Here is a 17,798-nt window from a genome sequence, read left to right as displayed (position 1 = left end):
TATTTATCCGAAAAAGTTATAATAAACGAAAAACCTCATAGCTGCAGCGATTCCCTCTTCTGATTGATAAAATTAATGCATAGGATATGTAGCATTACAGAACGGCAGAGATTGTTCGGCCACTGTGATGGTACTATTGGCTGAGTGGGGCTGAGTCGATACAGCGTCGACGTTGGTAGCGTAGCTTGCTATTGCGCGCACAGATAAGATTACTTTGCCTTAGCCGACTAGTGCCACAACAATTTTCATGAAATTTAAGTTTCCTGAGAGTTTCCGAAAGCAGTGAGTAGGTGCTCTTGGTGTGGAAAGCGTCATCGGTACGGTCGAATGGATCGCGTCAAATTATAGACACACACGCATATCCACATACATACTTTATATAGATTGACGCCTGTTGGCACTGCATTTTTGCTGAGATTTTGTGCAATGAATAGTATGTACGTAAAAATAATAAACATTTTTATTTATTTTCATTAATATGTGTGTATATTGTGTCTGAAAGCGTTCGGGTGAAGTGCTCGCAGTGGATTGAATTACAATTAGTTTTCTGAAATAAATAAATAAATAAAATACGGACATACATATGCGCATATAAAGCCAAGATCAGGCGGTTACTTACTAACTTTATCTGTGTGTGTACATGTGTGTGCTATGCGGCTGCAATGACCATTGCTCCTTCTAAGTAGCTTCTTGGGGAACTCACGAAAACGCAAATTGTGATAACCAATATCGCCAGCGGTTTTGAATTTCACGTTTGAGTACTTAAGCTAAACATATTCACACAAACAGAGGCTAAAATATGCACATGTGCCACATGAGTACATACACTGATTCGCATTGTACTTTGCAAGCATATGTGAGTTTTTGTATCCCCATCCTCCACCTTCCTTCGGCAGCCCCTCTTCGGTAGTCGTCAATATGCAAACGAGCAGCAGCATTAGCAGTCACAACTGCCATAGTCGCAGCCGTAACGATGTAGCACCCAGAGCAACAGTCACTCCTGGTACGCCCGATTCAGCGGGTATACTAATCGATGCTGCGGGACAGGCTGTTTTTGAAAAACGCAATAAAACGATAATGCATTGCTTTCGCGACCGCACACCAAGTTATACACGCACACAACAACATCTATGCAGTCAGAATAGTCAGGAGCAGCCACTGACGCAACAAGTTGGATTTATTCGCCGACGACAGAAACCAGTAATTTATTTAAAGGAACCCCGTCCAATCAACAAGCTGGCGTTACTAAAAAGTGCAAGTACACGCGATTTGTCGCGCTTCTTAGTTGAGGAAAGTGCGCCCGTCGTTTGTACACCCACTGTAGAGGCAACACATTTCAATAGTGCAACAAATAGCAGCACCAGCTCGGCATGCTCAGCGCAGTCACCAGCAGAGGAGCACAAACGTCAGAGAGCACGTGAGCGCACATACTGCGAGGAATATTGCGCGGAACGCATTACCGAGCTGGAGCAACGCGTCACCCAGCTGGAACAGCAAGTGCAAAATGAACGCACCGTTGGACAAGAGCTGTCCACACGCTTACAAGGACTCATACAGCGTGTAGAAGAGCTGAACCACTTGAAGGTGTCCGACAAACGGAAACGCAGCAGCATGCGCAAGAAAACTGCACAAGCCAATGCAAATGTGAATGCGCAGGTATCGGTGCAGCCTTCAAAATTGGTGGCGTGGATGAATTTGTCAAATTGGTTTAAGCAGCGTCCGAGCATTGCTACGCTGAAAGAGCAGAATATCTATAATGGTGAGTTGAGTTGCATATGCAAATGTTTTGTTATATTAGGGGGTGGCGGACGCGCAAAAAATAAAAGTGCAATACAGAGGGGCGCAAAGAGGACTAAATAAAATGGAAAAACGACTCAAACAGAGACCTTATATGTATGCGCATACTGGTTGTTTGGTATGTACTTGTATGTTGATGTGATTTCCAATGTTCGAAAGCTTAGCAGAGCTAAAAACGCCGCGAAATCCCTACAGATCAATGAATATATTTAAATGTTGCATTAATTAATTAATTATTAATAAAAAAATGTACTAAACAGTTTTTCCTTCTCGACTTTTAAAACTATTAGCCTACAAGCCAAAACCACTTCATGCTCGAACTTAAAAACCATGCCCATGTTTGTTTGCGGGTGACTCAAAGTGAGAAAATATTTCTAATTGTGCGTAAATACTAATTGTGCTAAATTTTATATCAAAAGCCTTACTACAACCATTAGATAGCAAGTGAAATTACTAGTGGTCTGTCGACGCACGCAAGTTCTACAACTATAAATTTAATCAGCATTTCAATTGATATCAATTCATAATGAGATAAGAGTTTTTAAGTAATGGGCTAAGTTTAAAATAAAATAAAAGTAAACCAGAAACATTTTACATATCAATGCGCATACATATGTACATACATATGTATGCATTTACTTGTTTACGAAATTATGTAGTATGTGCACTCGAATCAGATAAAATATTTGAAAGCATTCCCTGTACACATATCCATATGAATGTATGCAGTATGTGCTTAGCATGCTTTTGTGGCGAAAGGGCGAATTGTTCATAAAAAGCAAATAAAGTTGTCTCAATGCTATGCAAAGGAGACCAACGAATATTTTCGATAATGACTAGCCCAATTTATGGCAAGCGATACTAGTGTATGTACTTGTTGATTTACTTCTATTTTTATTTACAAATTCTATTTTTTCATGAATTAAAAAAAATGGAACGTGTGCTTCTGGTAATTATTTAGGACTTCAAATGAAAATTATACACATTTACTACATATGTACATGTATATGTATGTATGTCGCAAAATAATTCCCTGTTTCGCTTTTCTAATTTCTAGATGAACCCTGCTTCGATACGGAAATCGAAATGGTACTCAAACATGAGGTGCACAAAACCGTTCCGAAAATCGTTGTGGACTGCTGTGATTTGATCGAGGAACGTTACCGTAAGGCTTCGGAGCCCATCGAGGGTATTTATCGGCAGTGTGGCGATTATAATAAAATGCAAAGTCTGCGTTTTCGCATTGATGCAAATGATTATGAGTCATTGCGTCAACCGAATGTCGACATTCATACATTAACTGGTGTGCTGAAGTTGTTTCTGCGGGAAATCAAAAGTCCTCTTGTTAGTGCAAATGAAGCGAAAACGTTCATTGGAAAACCGAATCAGTGGTGTAAGTTTTGGTTTTTCAGCAAAATTATGAGTAGTTTTGAAGGCATTGTAATATTATTTTTCTCATTCTCTATGTCCATTCCAGTACTAACGGATGTAACTGCGAAAATCGATATTCTAAAAAGACTGATCCGTACATTGCCGGAAGTTAATCGTGATACCATGAATTACATATTTGCTCATTTCAACAAGTAATTTATTTTTCAAGCATAGCTTGCATATTATCTAAATACATATATAGGTTGAAGAAGCAGAATCTAAGCTCGTTAATTTCTAATTTAAGACTGACGAAGGTACCTCTACAGCAAGTGAGCGCCGATACGCTTGCCATTTCCATTACACCCACGATTTTCCATCCCGTGCATAAGGGCACAAATACACAGGACTTACAAGAGTTAATTAAGGAGAGTCAACTGCTGGCAGATTGTGTTAAAATTATGATCGAATATCATAGTCGTATATTCGAGTAAGTAGTGAATATGCGCTTCGAATTTTCTGTGTGCCTATTGTGTTGTTTTTTTTCCATATTCTAATTATTTTCAATCCAAAGAAATGTTTGAATTTACGGTTTTCGCCTACTCCTTCCCTGATACAGATGCTCGGTAGAGCGACGGCATAAACGCATCAGTGTGCGACGCTTACGCAAGACGCTCTCACAACCGGATTTGATTTTTCAAAATTTCTTTTAATTAAATAGTCATATGACTGTATTACAAAATTCTGGGTGACAAAATTCCATAAATTGCAAAAAAATTCTGCTTTTTTAAAATTCTGCTTTTTAAAATTCTGCTTTCCAAAATTCTGCTTTTTCAAAATTCTGCATGTTTAATGCGAAAAATTCTGCTTTATTCAACTTTTGTGATTTTCGTCATACAAGAAGTAACAAAATAAACATTTATTCCATAAATATACATATGTATATGCTTAAGCGATAACAATATTTTAGTTTAGCCAATTACAATATTTTTTGGAATTCTTTTTAAATATGTAGTGTGACTTAATTCATTTCTTTTCTTAATAATTCTTCGCAGCTGTTCGTTTTTTTTAGAAGAGTTCTACGCAAAAATACTGTGGATTGCGTAGCCGGAGTTGAACTGATGAGGGTTATTTTTTTGAAGCGCGACCAAAGGCCGCCCACGCGAAAAGGAGTTCTACGCAAAAATACGGTGGATTGCGTAGCCGGAGTTGGACTGATGAGGGTTATTTTTTTTGAAGCGCGGCCGAAGACCGCCCACGCGACATTCCCATGGCAGCCGGTTCTACGTTACCGGAATGACTCGGGTTTTTATTCCCGACCAAGGGCTGCCGCCCCAGTACACTAGCCCTGTCTAGTGCACCGTATTTTACCCTAAACCTTTCGTCACAGGAGCAACTCATTGCAGCCAGTTTGCTCCAAATACTTCTCTTCCGGGCTGGCGTCGAACCCAACCCCGGACCTGAAGTATTTTACTGCTGCATTTGCCACAAACGGCTCCACCCGAACTCCACCTCGGTTAGGTGTAACCAGTGCAACGGGTGGTGCCATCTTAAGACCTGTTCAGGCCTTAAGACTCACAGGGAGTGGTCCACAAGGTATGTGGCCACGTGTTGCTCCCGCCCACAGGCGGTCACCGCCTCTACGGCGACACTGCCCTCAGTGCCGGCACATCACACTGCCGCCACTAACAACACCTCAACGGCCAGGAGCCCCCAAGAGCAACACGACTCCCTTTCCAACCCACAACCCTCCTGCTCCTACCCCAGTGCGGGGACAAACCAGCAGCTCTTGGTCCCCCGCACAGTCTGCTCCGTGTGCCAGACCGTAGTACCTCGGAACCTGACAACTGTCCAATGCAGTTCCTGCAGTGGCTGGTGTCACTTTCGGAGGTGCTCCGGCCTGCACACCACCCGTGAGTGGACACGCGACTACGTTGCCCCCTGCTGCACCCGCAACCGCCCCCGTGGCGCGGCCTCCCGACAACATCAGGCCACTCCCCATTTTGCGGAACGCACAGCAGGTCCAACGCAGACAACATCACGCATTCCTCACCCCCCGAATTACGACGACCCTCCCGCGAAGCTTCAAGCTTTTGCAACTGAACTGCAACGGACTAACGAGTAAGATTGACGAAATAGTCGACTTCATGAATCGGTTCGGAATTAAGATAGCTGCGGTCCAAGAGACAAAACTGCACGCTAGCTCTCCCCTGATTACCAGGGACGGCTATAACGTGCACCGAAAGGACCGCGAGCGAGACAACGGTGGTGGCCTAGCGTTCATAGTACACCATTCAGTGCAGTATCGTCTTATTGATGAAGGCATCGACCGCAGGGACAGCACCTTAGAACGTCAAGGTATAGCTGTCCGGTCAGGCGATGCCGAGCTCGAAATTTATAATATTTATACACCCCCTGTCACCTGCTGCCCGGCAGGATATCTCCCCGATATTGGTGCGCTCATCAGGGGAGAAAATCGATTGGTAGTAGGTGACTTTAACGCGCATCACGATCTTTGGCATTCAAGCCTGCCAAATGATCGTAGGGGACAGCAGAGCAGATAGACGATTCGACGTTCAGCACTGTAAACGACGACGCCCCCACTAGGGTAGTGGGCAATTGTAGCAGCTCGCCTGACATAACAATTGCTAGCGCTGGTCTGATAAATAGCATAACCTGGCGACCTATGCTATCGCTTGCATCAGACCACTTGCCCATTATCATCTCGATCGAGAGACCCGCCGATTTTGTTTCCGCGGATCACCGGTCATATATCAACTTTAACAAAGCTGATTGGACCAGATTCGCGGAATTTACTGAGAACATCTTCGCAGCCCTACCCACTCCCACCGATGTGCGCGCAGGCGAACGCGCATTCCGCAAGGCGATTACAGCCGCCGCGGCTCGCTTCATACCTGCTGGACGGATCCGGGAATTACGTCCCAATTTCCCAGCCGAAGCAGCCGTTATGGCAAACGAGCGTGACCGTCTACGCCAGGCCGATCCCGGGGATCCTCGTATAAAGGATCTCAACTTGGAGATCCGGCAACTGGTCACTCAACATAAGCGGACTAAATGGGTAGAGCATCTGAAGTTCTGCAACTTCACCTCTGGTGTGAGCAAGCTCTGGTCCACCGTAAGGTCCCTGTCGAACCCGACGAAGCACAACGACAAGGTGGATATCACCTTCAACGGTCGTACTTCGTCGGACCCGAAGAGATGCGCGAGCTACTTTAGCCGGCAATTTATATTGCATCCTCCGGTCGACAGATCCAAGCGTTGTGCCACCAGACGGCTGCACAAACTGCCCTACAACAGTGCACCGCTTACTTTCACCAGCGACGAGGTTCAGGGGGCCATCAAACACATGAAACCATCAAAAGCCATTGGCCCCGACGGACTAAACATGCTGATGCTGAAAAAGCTGGGTCCATTGGGAGTAGAATATCTCACAAAGGTCTTCAACCTGTCTATGGCCACTCTCATCATTCCTGATAAGTGGAAATTAGGGAGAGTGGTCCCACTGCTGAAGCCTGGGAAACCCGCCAACCAAGGGGAGTCTTATCGTCCGATAACTCTCCTTTCCCCAGTAGTGAAGACACTTGAGGCCCTTCTACTCCCACTCCTCACTCAACACCTGACTCCAGCCCCACACCAGCATGGTTTCCGTAGAGTGCACAGTACCACCACGGCACTCACCGTCATAAACACCCAGGTAAACCGCGGCCTTAACCAAAACCGCCCCTGCGAGAGGACTGTCCTAGTAGCGTTGGACCTACAAAAGGCTTTCGACACAGTCAGCCACGCCACGCTACTAGATGACATTTTACAGTCGACACTCCCGCCAGGGCTGAAGAGGTGGACCGCGAACTACCTGAGTGGTCATCACTCGTCGGTAGTATTTCGAGACCAAACCTCAAAACAAAGAAAAATAAAGCAAGGAGTACCGCAGGGTGGTGTCCTTTCACCCTTGCTTTTTAATTTCTATATTTCGAAACTCCCCCAGCCACCAGAGGGAGTCTCACTGGTCTCATATGCCGACGACTGCACGATAATGGCGTCGGGCAATGACATTGATGGCCTATGCTCAAAAGTAAACGACTACCTCGCCAGCCTTTCTCGCTTCTTCGCTGCGAGAAACTTAAAACTTTCTCCCACGAAATCCACGGCGACCCTATTTACCACCTGGACAAAGGAGGTCAAGCTGCCACTTCAGGTTCACGTCGATGATACCCCAATTCCGACGATAAACAACCCCAGAATTTTGGGAGTCACCTTTGACAGCTTGCTCTCCTTCTCGGCGCACACAACCGCTATTGCAACGAGAGTACAGAATCGCAACAAGGTCCTCAAGTCGCTTGCCGGCAGCACTTGGGGCAAAGACAAAGAAATGTTGCTGTCGACTTTCAAAGCAATAGGCCGACCGGTTCTGAACTATGCCGCGCCTGTCTGGTCGCCTGGAACCAGTGATACGCAGTGGACGAAGCTTCAGACCTGCCAGAATACTGCCATCAGGACCGCGACAGGATGTCTCCTGATGTCCCCTTTTCACCACTTACATGACGAGGCGCACATGCTCCCGGTTAAGGAGCATAACAAAATGCTCGGCAAGCAGTTTCTGCTTGGGTGTCACCGTAGGCCTCACCCATGCAGACACCTGCTCGAGCCTGAGCCACCTCCCAGGCACATCAGGAGACACTTCCTCAACTACGTGGACGAGATCCAGGACAAAACGGACAGACCTCTCCAGGATCAGACAGTATACAGACAGGCTATTAACGACATTCATCGGGAGACACTTACCACCTTCCTAAGCTCCCGACCCCCGAATGCCGTTATCGGAGTCCAACCACCACCTATCGCAGACGAAGAGCTCCAGCTTCCTCGAGAGTCCCGCGTAATCTTGGCACAACTACGTTCTGGATATTGTAGCAGGTTAAACTCCTACCTATCCAGAATCGACCCCGACATACTAAACATATGTCCTGCATGTGAAGGTACCCCGCACGACACTAACCACCTCTTCACATGCCCCATCAAACCCACTCATCTAACACCTCTCTCCCCTGGACCCAACCCGTCGAAACTGCCAGTTTCCTGGGCCTACCGTTAGATGAGCTAGACGAAGACGACCGGTAATTTACACTACACTGACAGGGCGAAGATACTGCTACAACAACAACAACAACCGCCCACGCGAAAAGGAGTTCTAAGCAAAAATACTGTGGATTCTATCGAAACTGAAGAAAAAATTATTATTATTATTATTTTTTATTTAATATCTCGAATAATAATATTATTATTAGAAGGTCATTACGCACTGCGACCAGAGCTGATCTATTGTGAAACGAATAGTAATAAAAAATAATAATAATAATAAATTAAATAATTACATTACCTCTTTAACATTGTTAACATTATATTTTAATACAGAATTATATAATACAGAATTTTGTAATACAGAATTTTAGAAAGCAGAATTTAAAAAAAGCAGAATTTTAAAAAGCAGAATTTTGTTTTTAGAATTTTGTACATACAGAATTTCGACACCAACCCTAATAAAATTATACAGTATTTAAGAAAAAAAAATAAAAATTAAAAAAATCTCATTTTATGAAAAAAAATGCTTACGTTTTATTATTGTTAGCAGATATGTACAGACATCCTAGTTTACTACAAATAATACCCGTCGAAGAGCCTACTGCTACTCTTCTTGCAATCGTAGGCGATGTTGTGTTAGAAATGCTACATCAAATATAGCTTCCTGCTGCAGCAATTCATGCACTTCGTATTTCATAGACTCCTCGAACGCGTACAATATACTCGTGTCATACAGCATCATTTTGCAATGCGCTAAAGCCAAAATGCAGTTGCGTAATCGCGCAATCACTTCGCGATCCGCCCGTGGTATCACTTCGCTCAAGTTCTGTGCAAAACCACCATCTCCACCATCAGATTCGGTATTCACAGTAGGCGATATCCAGATAAAACCATTGTTGCCGAGAATAATTGATGCGCCGCAAGTCAGATTGTGAAAGTGTGTTTTGCGCCGCTTGACCAATGACGGAAATACTTTTACAAGCACTCCTTGTGATAGTTTGCCATATTTCAAGCTGCGTGTGTAGAGCGACAACGTGCCTTCGTCGTAAATATTCTGCACCTCAGCCGATATAAGATCACCCTCTTGCAGATATTTCCGCATCATTTGCTCGTCTTCAACGCCTCGTCTGCGTAACTCACCGCCGGGTAGATTTACAGATGACAACAGCAGCACAGAATCTAAACGTGAGTTTGTGTCCACCTTCCAGCGTCGCTGTTGCACTTCAGTTATGCGAGCCACAACAACATCTCCAATTTCGCCAACGTAACGACTTTTAAGTGGCTTTATAGAGATAAGCTTATTCACCTGCTCCATTACACCTGCAACGGATGCCTTAATATCATCACCTTCCACATAGGTACCGTGGCCCTTCATGAAACCGAACTGGCCGGTGACAACTTCGCCAGGCGTGTAAAGACGCGGTGCTCTCGTTTGGTTCTGTGCCAATAGGCCCATATTGACACGATCAATGGCCAACCGTATATTGACATTGGTAGTCATTATAGCAAACTCTGCAAATATAATATAATGTTCTTTACAGAAAGTTAGTTTGTAAAAAACTGGTACTAAACAACAAAATCCAACACGAGCAACTTGCGGAACACCGAATAGAGTTGCCAGATGTTTTGTTTTTTTGAAAAATTGCCAAACACCATATATATTGGCTATATATTTTACCAAGGCGCACTCAGGCATTGGAGTCACTAGATAAACAACAATGTTTTGTACGTTTAATTGTCAAAGCAAAGTAATGGTAAAGTAGAAAACAAAAAACGCATTTGCCTAATTTCATTCTGGCCTGACAGCCACAGCCAGCGAAAGAAATAGAACAAATCAGCTGATTTACCGCTACCACCTTTAATAGAGTCGCCTTCATTTTTACGATTATCTTAAATGTCGACATTCAAGAATATGTGCGTTTGTGTTTTGTAAATTTTACACTTGTAAGTTATCTCATTAGTTTATCAGTACCTGCTTCAAGAGAAATTAACTATATATACATGTACCTCATTCAAAAATGCATTTTCTGATTGTAAATTTTTAATCACTTTATTTGTAAACCTGTGGATGTTCAAAATTGTAAATTTATTATTTATTAGACTATTTTCTCTATTTGTTAAATGTTTGGCTTATAGCATACGAATTTCGCTTATGGGCCAAAGTCGGCAAATTACTCGACTTTTAACAAGCCCCAGTGGTATTGGGCCATAGTAGCGTGAGTCCGAACTGTTTTCACTGTTGTCACCCTCTATCCAGATGTAGCCACGCGGCACGTACTCTTCTGAAAAGTCCATTACCTTTTGTTTTTTACTTGTTTCAACAGCACCGACACCTGTCGCTATTTTATTATTTTTTAAAACGATCCGATCACCAGGTATGCCCACAATGCGTTTACAAATGAACTGTTTTGGATCGGTGGGAGAAACGGCAATAATGATATCCCCCCGAGCCGGATTATGGAAACGCGTTGATATACGCTCCGTCAGCAGGATGTTTTTAGTGTATAGTGTGGGCTCCATCGATGGGCCATTGCACTGAAAATCATTACAAGACAATAAGAATCGAAGGAATATGAAATAACTTATTAGTTAACTTACCACCACAAAATCGCCGACATATTCGAAAGTGCAGTGCGTAAGGCAGGCATACATGGCGCTGTATTTTAATATGTCTTTAATCCTTGAGAATATAGAGACCATCTTCGCTTGAATTATGAGTTATTATGCATTTTTTTTATAAACTTTGATAGACGTTCGAGAAATGTTCTATTACAGTGATTTTAGTAAGTAAATTAACAGCTGATATGAAAACAAAGCCAAGCAGCTGATTATGTGAGATATGTTCAATGTGTGCATTGTCGGACGAAAAAGAAACAACATTAAGCTGCGTCTGTAATCCCTTGATTCGGTAGCAAAATTGAGGTACTGTAATAGAGACGAACGAGGTATGTGTGTAAGGTATATTTACTTAACTCCGATAAAATCAGCAGTAACTTTAGTCTTTTAGCAAGTACAACAAAGGACAGTTACAATTTCAGCTTCAAGCCACCTTATTATATATACCTGGTTTCCGATCAAAATCGCTTAAGCGATAACTTTTATACTGCCTCCGAATGCCGCTTGGTTTTTGCGAGTTTATTCATGACAGAAATACAATTATAGTTTTCTATTGCCTGCTGTGGGGCGATCGCTTTTAGAAAAAACCTGTTTCTTTCATTTACTGTTTCATGTACACAGTGCATTTTGAGCCCGAACTATACCGGTGATAGTCACGCATTATTCATTTGGCTATATGGAGACCTTTTTACTGTCTTAACTCAAAGCTTATAGAATTCATTGCAACACCTTTTAAATATTTATTTATTTTTATTTATTTATATAAGCTTATACAATGTAAATTTACATATATACAACCTAAAAAACATGCAGCGCTAGCATCAGAGGCTATCAGCTGGCCGTTGAAGGAATGATTTGTGTTAAATTCTTTTCAATAGGTCGCAATCTTTTAGAAAGTGATATATGGTTTTTATGTTTTCCTCAGTTGGGCTGGAAAGGAGGGAAATAGGATCCGTATTAGAGTAACATTCTCTTTTATCTCGAAGCATTGGGCAAAATTCTAATAGGTGGAGGACAGTTGCTGCGTCGTTGCAAAATGGACAGTTATTGGTTCTTATGCTACCAAGGAGGTGAGCATGCGTAGCTATTGTGTGTCCTATCCGGAGACGTATGTATGGAGTGAGAAAGTTAGCTGGAATTGTTGAAGGATATACTGGTTTGATCCTTGCTGAGTTGACTATTGTATAATGATGATTATAAGAAATCCAATCGACGAAGAGTTTCGAGTGCCTCTTTTCATTGATGAGACGATATATATCAGATTTTGTAAAGAAGTTGAGTGTTAATGTGGGCGCGTTAGCTGCATCTTTTGCTAATTCGTCTGCGTAAAAATTTCCTGTTATACCAGCATGGCTAGGAACCCACATTAGCTTAATTTTCTTTTGATATAAAATAAGGTATTCTCTAATTGAATTAATGACAGTAGTTTGGTTATAGCAATTTTTTATAGCTTGAAAACATGATAAGCTGTCGGTACATATTACATACTTTCCAGAGTTTTTAGAAGCATGTAGAACAGCGTGAAAAATTGCGGTGGCCTCAGCAATAAATATAGAATAGAAAGGGAAAAGCAGCCCATAGGATATCGGCTTACCTTTCTCGCTAACGACAGCAAAAGACGTACTTGAGTTTTTAGAGCCGTCCGTGTAAAGAAATCTCCAACTATTATGTTTCAATTCGCTCGCGACTACTCGAAATTCAGCGATATAAATCGCATTAGGAGTGATGTTCTTAGGTAGGCGGACTAGATTGTCTATAAAAGATTCTTTAGGCATCAACCATGGTGGATGACAAAGTTTACGTAATTTAGGTGATATAGTATATGTATATAGCTGATTCATGTTGTTGGAACCAAGAATAATCCTAGGGTAGAGTTTCATAGTACTGTCTTCCATGTTATCCCTTAGTGAGGGAAGACCAGATTCAGCTAATAAATTTTTTATAGGCGATGTTGGAAATGCACGAAGCGATTTTCTTATAGCTGAATGATATGGTGCAGCATATAATGCATCCAGAGTTGCGGTTATTGGTTTTTTCCGATTGCTTTTGGGAGATGAGGATAAAGGTGCAAACCTATTATCCCCCAGCTTGTTGGCCCCGGGGGGCATTTTGATGGAATATTACGTTTTTTTTCAGAATAATTTGTAAGTTTAAAGCTTTAACAGAAAATTTTTTTTTTGTATTTCACGTGGAAAAAATTTTAAAAAGCAAACTTAGGTTAAGTAGCGCAGAACAGAAAGAAGCAAGTATAGAGCACAAACGAATTAAATGCGACCGTACGGTTTGACAGCTCGGTAGCGAATCCCTTTTAAATATAAATATATAGTGAAAATGGAAAACTTACTTTTTGAACAGCATGAATGATTGGAATAAAAATCAAAAAATGCTTTGAAACATGAAATTTTATTTCTTACGTATTTGATTAGGTTACAATTGGAGGACCACCTTCTTAACATTCAATAATTTCAACCTCGATCCTCCTTTGTTTAACCTGATTCTTTTCTAGTGCATACATAAGCATATTACATAAAAAGTAGTTTACTTCAGCTAGTATGATTACAATTATCATAGTTGAAAAGTTACAAATGTTAAGTGGTATTAGTATTTGTGATGGTTAACACTTATAGTTCAATTCTTAATTTGAAATTCTCTTCATCTTACATTGGATCCAAATTCAAGTATCCGCCCACCATGGCTACATTCTGTTACATCTATTTTGGTAGTTTTGGGTTTGCCACTTTTCTAATATTTTTTGTACACATTTATAAACAACGAAGTTATATTTGTTAAAAAAAATGCGGGTTTTCCACAATTAATGGTGATAGCATGCAGTTATTTAGTAAATCATTACACACATTTTTACTTCTACTTTACTCTACCTTTACTTACATACTCGTATATCAATTATGCCAACAAAAAATACTACAGCGCCAACAAAAGGCTGGAAGTTTATAGTGTTTCACTTTTTATAAAACTTTACTAAGAAATATGGGCTATTAACGTCACTATATCCAAGAATATAACACTAAGGTACATTTAAGACTTCATAATAACTAATAAAATCACTAAAAAAAAAATTAAAAATTACTGCATATAAAATAAAATAAATTAAATCAGATCATAACTAATAACAACCACACTTTTCAGGAAAAGCGTTTTCTTTCGTAATTCGATATACTCGTATATGATTATATGCAAATCTATTCTGCCTTCTTTCCATCTTCCTTCTGACGCTTGGCTTCACGTTCACGCACATCCAATGCGACTAAATCAATGCTGGCTACGTAGGCATGTAGACAGGAGATAAATGACTTCAGCAGAGCAAATGGAGCCATAGCGAGAGCCAGAAGTTTAAAAAGTGAAAGTCCAAAGACTGTTGAATAATAAATATAAAATTTATTTAGTATTTCCAAGTTTGAGAATACAAAATACGTACTTACGCATGTAAACAATACTTACTTAATGGTCCATATGTGAAATACAGGAGATATAAGCAAACGTAAAAAAGTTCATTTGCACAGCACATAAATGTGAGTACATTTTTTTGATAATAGGTGCGCATTATCACATTTTCATTGACATTGAATGATTTGTGGGATGTTTTGCCAACCATGACGCTCCTGTACAAATTTATGAAAACAGTAAAACTAGAGACCTAGAGATAAATAAATGGAATATAAGTAAATACTTACGTCTGCATGTACAGCCAATGGCAGGCGACATCTATGGCTATTGACACTTGGAACCAGAATATATACTTCGGATAAAAGTAGCTGAGTGTCACCAACAATCCCATGGTGCCGCATCGATCAGTTAATTGATCCAACATGGCACCAAAACGTGTACCTTTGGGGGAGAAAAAAAAAATTATAAAGTATCCTAAAAAATGTATGGCCGCTTTCGATTCCCTACTTCTATGCTCGTTAGAGAATTCCGCTGCTTTCTAGGCGAAAAATTTGTATGTGAAAATAAAAAAATATTCAGCTACGATCAAGTGACTTTAGGCCTCTTCTTTTCGCCAAGGCTTAGCAAGTGGCGAATAGATGAAGCAACTGGTTCAAATGAACATATCGTCCCCTTAGTAATAAAATAGCCTATAAATTGTTTGATGTTTTGAGAAAATGAATTTCAAACTTTTTGTCGAAAGTGCTCTCACTCAAATCTCGTTATGTCTGTAAATATTTATTATTTTTTGACTGACGTTTTGACCCACTTTGTGGTACTAAAATTTGACAAAATTTTGACCACATATAAAATCGACGACGGAGAATCTAAAAATTCAATAAAAAAATAATAGCCTATGAGGACATAGGCTATTGTTATACTAAGGGGACGATATGTCGGCAATGCGAGAAGAGAGCTGCCTTAAATTACATGTGTTGGTAAGACAGTGCGTCTAATGAGCTATAGCCATACTCGCTGGCGGCGAATCTTACTCGATAAATTTCGTCAAGTTAATCGAGCATAGAGATAGCGAGCGAGGAAATGGCGAACAGAAGAGGACTTTTGTTTCTTGTCGCTTAGCTTACAAGCGTTAAATATAAGTAAGGTAATTTGTTTTTATTATATTTTGCACACTTTAGGCGAAATGCTTTGAAAAGCCATGGAATTGCATAACAATTTGACCAACATATGGGAAGTACCAGGACGCCTGTCTTTTAGCCCTCCTATAAAGGATGCAGACTATTTTGCATACTCTTAGGAGAGACGCTTTGAAAAACAATGCTATTACATTTGTCAAATCGAAAATAATGCAGTTCTGCTAAACCTTATACAAGGTTCAATTCAAAGGCATTTTTTTTATTCAATATTCGCTCGGCGTTTGCGAAAGGAAAGCAGCTTATAAACATCATGTTACGCGACACGCTGTATTTCTGGCCAACATAAATAAATATCTACATAAATATGCAGATACCCTGTTTCTTTTGGCATATCAAAAAAGGAGAGGTATACGATGTTTTTCCACTGATAAGGATGGCTGCTAATAATTTTATTATACATACATACGTAAGCGACACAAGTGTGCACATATTTTTAAATTAAATGTTTAAAGTGTATATACATACAAACACACTGTAGATAGCGCAAGTAATCTTTTCGTATTAGCCGCTAATGCATATTGGACAAGTAGTTGTTCAATTTAATTTTGCTTCACCCAAAATGTTTATCTTGCGCCTAACATATTATTTTTAGCTTATACATACATAATTTAAGTTAGGTAGTTTGAAGATATGGCTACGAAGACCTACATTAATATGAATGAATTTCTTTATAGCAACTCACTTTGATTAAAAGCACGCGCCGCATGCCCATCGACTGCATCTAGGAGTGCACTAATGACATAACACCAGCCTGCAATAACATAATTTGTTGACATGAACCAGAAAGCAATCAGTGCCAATACAATGCGTGCATATCCTGTGAAAAAGAAATAAATCAAATTAGCGTTCCAGTAGATCTATGGAAAATCAATAAATGGTCGTAAATCAGACAAACAATATTACGCCATATATAAAAGGTAAACTAATTCAATTAACATGGAATGTCTTGTTAACTATGAGACCTATCTAAGCAGTGTTTTGTAGCCCTACAATTGCATTACTACGCACCAATTACGTTTGGTACGAAAATAAAGACATTATCATGTTCCGACCCCGCCATGGCTCGTTTCACTTCAAATTCTATCCCAGCTGCTGTGATGGGTATCGTTACTGCCAATTGCTTGCTTGCCGGTGGTGTGTTGCACTTTTCCTGCCTGCACTAGGTAATGATGACGATAGCAAAGTTAATGGTGTTGCTAATTAAATTTCTCTAATGGACTTTATATTGTTGCACAGGTATGTTTTAGACAATTATTTAATTTTTAATAGTTTATGTGTGATGTTTATTTGTTTTTATTTGAACTTATTTCTTCATGGAATGCAATTTTATACTGTTGTACACATTAGATCGCAGATGCACTTGAACTTTTCGTCGTATCAGAATTTTTCTTTCCGAGTGATTTTTCTACTACTAAGTCGGTTGGGGTCGTTCAGTGCGTGACAATGCTAAGCAATAATAACGTGAATCTACTCAAAGTGGTGGTATTAGACCAACAACGTATTTGCCTTGCTAGTAGGGTTGCGGTTCCAGGGTGATGTGAGCAGGAAAATACCGTTAGTATTGAGAAACAACAATATTCAAAATGAAAAATTTAAATAATTTGTGTTAAATTAAAATACACGCTGAATAAGAATAAGATAATACTAGATTGCACCTTCCCAGTGAAGTCGGTGCGGCGAATAAACAAACTAAAAGAAGAGAAGTTGCTTGTTTATAAAGAGTAAGAGTAAGCGAAGGCAAGTGACAACTGCCAAAGACAAGAAATTGTACACATAAACGCACTTTCTTGCGTCATTTCATTTTTATTTTGTTTAATTTAAAATCACAATATCCAACAAGCAATTAATACAAATATTCACAAACAAGTAACATCTTTTCCTTATGCATTGTTATTCGTGGCGCTGACATAATCGGTTCCCAAAATTGTGAAATACACAAGGATTGGCTGATATTGTAGAGAAATTAAAGCTTACGACCGAATTATGCCTAGGTTAGTATCATGCCCATCTTGGTTGCAAGATGGGCAACAATAGGTAGATGATATATCTCACATGAACGAATTAAACAAGATCACTTATTGAGAGGAGAAAGAAAAAGTAAATTTTCGCGTTTTTGACACAAAGTTTGTTGTTTTTAAATACGACAATTGAGTACGATATTTAAATATTAATATTAAATTAATAAAAAGGTATAAAATATTTTCATAATAGAAACTTTTTTATAATTGCGGAGTAATATTTGCGATCTTTAGCAATTGATTCATAGAAATATCATCATGCGCTCGCAATCAACCCTGTCAGAGGGAAATTTTGCTC

The 17,798-nt window shown here is 40.2% G+C and overlaps 4 protein-coding genes across 7 annotated transcripts; 1 reads left to right on the top strand and 3 right to left on the bottom strand.

Annotated features, from left to right (window-relative positions):
• Positions 1 to 242: 242 nt before the first annotated feature.
• On the top strand, positions 243 to 4,422 carry LOC129238512 (rho GTPase-activating protein 15). 3 transcript variants are annotated; one of them, XM_054873558.1, is made up of 5 exons: positions 243 to 1,759; positions 2,855 to 3,190; positions 3,275 to 3,380; positions 3,473 to 3,655; positions 4,221 to 4,422. In XM_054873558.1, exons 1-5 carry the CDS (start codon positions 919 to 921, stop codon positions 4,270 to 4,272), a joined length of 1,518 nt encoding a protein of 505 aa, XP_054729533.1. In that variant the 5' UTR covers positions 243 to 918; the 3' UTR covers positions 4,273 to 4,422. The 3 variants fall into 3 exon arrangements, with proteins under 3 accessions (XP_054729533.1, XP_054729532.1, XP_054729534.1); XM_054873557.1 differs by having other exon boundaries at positions 3,785 to 4,422; XM_054873559.1 differs by lacking the exon at positions 4,221 to 4,422 and adding an exon at positions 3,740 to 3,902 and having other exon boundaries at positions 250 to 1,759.
• Positions 4,423 to 8,774: 4,352 nt separating this feature from the next.
• LOC129239085 (exosome complex component RRP4) lies at positions 8,775 to 9,873 on the bottom strand. The gene has a single exon (XM_054874378.1). The coding sequence runs from the start codon at positions 9,764 to 9,766 to the stop codon at positions 8,870 to 8,872; it is 897 nt and encodes a 298-aa protein (XP_054730353.1). The 5' UTR covers positions 9,767 to 9,873; the 3' UTR covers positions 8,775 to 8,869.
• Positions 9,874 to 10,288: 415 nt separating this feature from the next.
• On the bottom strand, positions 10,289 to 11,008 carry LOC129237993 (mitochondrial inner membrane protease subunit 1). The gene is made up of 2 exons (XM_054873018.1): positions 10,864 to 11,008; positions 10,289 to 10,800 (listed from the first exon to the last, which is right to left on the bottom strand). Exons 1-2 carry the CDS (start codon positions 10,963 to 10,965, stop codon positions 10,396 to 10,398), a joined length of 507 nt encoding a protein of 168 aa, XP_054728993.1. The 5' UTR covers positions 10,966 to 11,008; the 3' UTR covers positions 10,289 to 10,395.
• A 2,257-nt stretch (positions 11,009 to 13,265) lies between these two features.
• Positions 13,266 to 16,925, bottom strand: LOC129238616 (CDP-diacylglycerol--inositol 3-phosphatidyltransferase). 2 transcript variants are annotated; one of them, XM_054873695.1, is made up of 5 exons: positions 16,535 to 16,925; positions 16,165 to 16,299; positions 14,574 to 14,727; positions 14,341 to 14,501; positions 13,266 to 14,254 (listed from the first exon to the last, which is right to left on the bottom strand). In XM_054873695.1, the coding sequence occupies exons 2-5, from the start codon at positions 16,256 to 16,258 to the stop codon at positions 14,082 to 14,084; spliced, it is 582 nt and encodes a 193-aa protein (XP_054729670.1). In that variant the 5' UTR covers positions 16,259 to 16,299; positions 16,535 to 16,925; the 3' UTR covers positions 13,266 to 14,081. The 2 variants fall into 2 exon arrangements, with proteins under 2 accessions (XP_054729670.1, XP_054729669.1); XM_054873694.1 differs by having other exon boundaries at positions 16,491 to 16,924.
• Positions 16,926 to 17,798: the final 873 nt, after the last annotated feature.

Source organism: Anastrepha obliqua, chromosome 2 (genome assembly GCF_027943255.1).
Source record: "Anastrepha obliqua isolate idAnaObli1 chromosome 2, idAnaObli1_1.0, whole genome shotgun sequence".
Classification (NCBI taxonomy): Eukaryota; Metazoa; Arthropoda; class Insecta; order Diptera; family Tephritidae; genus Anastrepha; species Anastrepha obliqua.
Note: the sequence above shows the minus strand (reverse complement) of the source record. Positions and strands in the feature narration are given on the sequence as shown.